This window comes from Talpa occidentalis, unplaced genomic scaffold (genome assembly GCF_014898055.3).
Source record: "Talpa occidentalis isolate TD23 unplaced genomic scaffold, MPIMG_talOcc4v2.1 talOcc4.3, whole genome shotgun sequence".
Lineage (NCBI taxonomy): Eukaryota > Metazoa > Chordata > Mammalia > Eulipotyphla > Talpidae > Talpa > Talpa occidentalis.
Genome location: NW_023603184.1, coordinates 3,160,948 through 3,164,457, shown reverse-complemented (window position 1 = coordinate 3,164,457; position 3,510 = coordinate 3,160,948). Strand labels below are relative to the sequence as shown.

At 32.2% G+C, this 3,510-nt stretch overlaps 1 protein-coding gene across 1 annotated transcript; it reads left to right on the top strand.

The window, feature by feature from the left end:
* Positions 1-236: 236 nt before the first annotated feature.
* Positions 237-1,172, top strand: LOC119254461 (olfactory receptor 4P4-like). Its single transcript, XM_037521562.1, has one exon. It carries the CDS (start codon positions 237-239, stop codon positions 1,170-1,172), a length of 936 nt encoding a protein of 311 aa, XP_037377459.1.
* Positions 1,173-3,510: the final 2,338 nt, after the last annotated feature.

The window sequence follows — 3,510 nt, the reverse complement described above, 5'->3', positions numbered from 1 at the left end:
TTTTTCAATATTACATTAGATAATTTTTAACAATAGATTTATGAGATAAACATAATATAAAAATCTTAATTCAATATATCAAACTTTTTTAATATTAAGTCACAATTCATGCCAATCTACTTTTAAGGAAACAGTTTTCTAAGACTATGTTTATACTATCATTTTTATTCACCAAATTCCTATTTTATTTGTTTCAGATATGTAAATCATTTGTGTATAACATACACAAAACCCAAATGGAAAGCCAGAGAAACATCTCTGAATTCATTCTTGTAGGACTTTCTTATGACAAAAACATTCAAATATTTTGTTTTGTGTTCTTCTTATTCTGCTACATTTCCCTGTTGTCAGGAAATCTTCTGATCCTCGTGTCTGTTACCTGCAGTCCTCTCTCTGACCAACCAATGTACTATTTCCTCGCCCATTTATCCACAATAGATATCTGTTATACGTCCACTGTTACACCCAAATTAATTGCTGACCAGCTGGTGGAAAAGAAGACCATCTCTTATGGAAGCTGCATGTTTCAGGTGTTGACCATGCACTTCTTTGGATGTGCTGAGATCTTCATTCTTACTGCCATGGCTTATGATCGCTATGTTGCCATCTGTAAACCTCTTCATTACATGGTTATCATGAGCAGGACAAGATGCAATCTCCTGGTCTTAGCTGCATGCATCGGTGGGGCAATCCATGCCATTCCTCTATTCATGACAGCCATGACTTTGCCATTTTGTGGTCCTAATGTAGTTGATCACTATTTTTGTGATGTTTTTCCTTTGTTAAAAAATGCCTGTACTGATACCTACATCACTGGTGTCCTTGTGATTGCCTTTTCAGGTATGGTTGCCTTAGTTACCTTTGTTGTCTTATGTTTTTCTTATGGTATTATATTATACACTCTAAGAAATCAGTCCGCTGAGGGAAGACGCAAAGCCCTCTCCACCTGTTGGTCTCATATCACTGTAGTCATCTTATTCTTTGCTCCTGTGATCTTCATCTACCTTAGACCTCCAACTACTTTCCCTGAGGACAAAATTTTTGCACTATTTTACACTATCATTGCTCCTATGTTCAATCCTTTAATCTACACCCTGAGAAATGCAGAGATGAAGAATACCATGAGGAAACTGTGGTGTCAAACATTATTTTCAAAAGAAACACACAATTAGAAAGAGTTTACTGGATAATCAGTTTGATTATATAGGATAAAATGAAAGAAATAAGACTACAAGTTTAAAGTAATAACTAGCCATATGCTAATTCATATTTAATTCTTACAAAATGAAAGTAACTGGAAATTAGGTTGCTCTATTAATTTTGTGGAATATTAAGATGATGTGTGGCTCGCTAGGGTTACCTGCATGAAAATTTACTGGATCAAAATAAATAAAGATGTATTAATCAGTGATCTCTAAAGGATAACATTAATTAAAAATAGAGACTTCAGTGCAGGTCACATAGTAACACAGAGTCTGTAGCTATGAAAGAGCTGAAATTTAAAGTTAAATAATAAACTTAAGTTTCTGATAGAACATTCACAAATGCATCTCCCATTTCTATAGAAAAAAGGTACATAACAAAGAGATATTTGAAGTAGAATAAGTTTTAAATTTGTTCTTGGTCAACTACCTTTACCTCCCATTGAATAATAATGATAATGATCTAATAATAATAATAATAATAATAATAACAGAGTATTTCCTATTGAAGGCAGAGGAATAATCTATTTTACAGAATGAAGAAAACAAACTTAACTTGTATCCCACTTGACCAGAATTAGTAGCATACTCATAAAACTTAAGGAAATGCAAACTAAATTATGTTCTTCCATCCCTGGCTTTCTAAAGTTGATAAGTAAATTGAGACCCATTGAATCCAGAACTTAAGACCTTCCATGCTTTAATGAGGAAAGAAAACTATTAAAAAACAAGGTGTTGCTTGAATATAAAGTAACAAATAAAAAAAATGAATTCTGGCTGCATGAGATATTGATAGTAGTTTTATGAATAATTACCAAAGCTTGGAAGCAACCAAGCTGCCCTTCAGCAGACTATTGTGGTATAGTCAAATTCAGTGCTAAAAGAATGAGCTGTAAATCCAAGAAAAAACATGCACGAAACCTCAAAGCATATTGCAAAGTGAATGAAACCAATCTGAACCTAATATGTAATTTCAACTATCTGGTATTTTGGGAAAGACAAAACTATGAAAGCACAGTATAGAATTAATGAATTACAAGGGTTGAGAGTGGGGAGAGAGATAATGAGGATTTTCAGAGCATTTTCAGAGGATTTTCAGTGCTGTGAACCTGTTCTCTACATTTCCACAATTTGGGGTATTGTCATTAAACATTTTGAAATCCATATAATACCAAAAGTGAAATCTAATGTAAATAATGATTTTTTGGTGAAAACTATGTGTCAGTGTAAGTTAATCATTTTAAAATCTTTTTATTGTCTCATTTTATTGAGGTAATGTTGGTTTAAAATATTGTATATGATTTAAGGGCATTGGCTGGTACCTCTTCAAATGTATTGCAAGAAATATACCACTCTGGAGGGTAGGTTGTCCCAGAATGAGAACACTGGGTCTGTGGGAGCTCTTTTAGTCTCTATATTACCTTGTTGTTAGCCTGAAACAGCTTTAGAAAATAACATTTATTAATAAAAACTGTACTGTGGCCCAACACATGAAGCACATTATATTGTAATTATATTCAAGATGATACTGCTGAGAAAGATTTTTCTGGGAAACCAGAATACACTTCTGAAAGATCTTTTGTACATATTTGATAAGTCATATCTTATTATTATTTTCTTTTTTGAGATAATATTGGTTTAAAAAACTGTATATGACTTGGAGTTGTAGGTTCACACATTTTCTATATTTGTTAAGATCTCTTAAGTTGCACAGAAGACATCAACATGATACTAGAGAGTGGAGTCAATATTGTGATTTTACAAAACAGATGATAATTAAAAATGCTTAAAAGTGTTTAGAATATGAAAATGCAATGCAAGAGTTATAATTCTTCTTGAGACATTCTATAAAGAAGGTTAAGGAGCAGACAATATCGTGAGGGAGGTAAAATTAAGAATTATTATAGCAAAGAGGGATTGGACAAGTAATTCAATCAGCAGTTCCTTATTAAAAAATTCACTGGATTTAAAGTTGTCTTTTGAATTCCTTCACTAAACTTTCATGAGTCCACATGTTGAAGGAGAATGTATTGAAAAATGAGCTTCTATCTATTTGCCATAAAATTTATATATCATTGTTTATGAGGTCAAAAAATAACTTTCCCTTTAATTGGACTGACAGCATAAACATATGCAAATTTCTTGAAAAAATAAAATATTACTAACAAGAATTCAACATAGCAGTTTCTCACCTTTTTTGACTGTTCTACTTTCCTCACATAGCTAGAACATTCTGTTAATGTCATTCGTAGTCATGAGTTATTTGGTGCTGTCTTAATGTCCAATTATTTATCATGTATCTCCCTGT

Coding starts and splice junctions, on each gene's coding strand:
- LOC119254461 (XM_037521562.1), top strand. CDS start 237: ATGGAAAGCCAGAGAAACATCTCTGAATTCATTCTTGTAGGACTTTCT.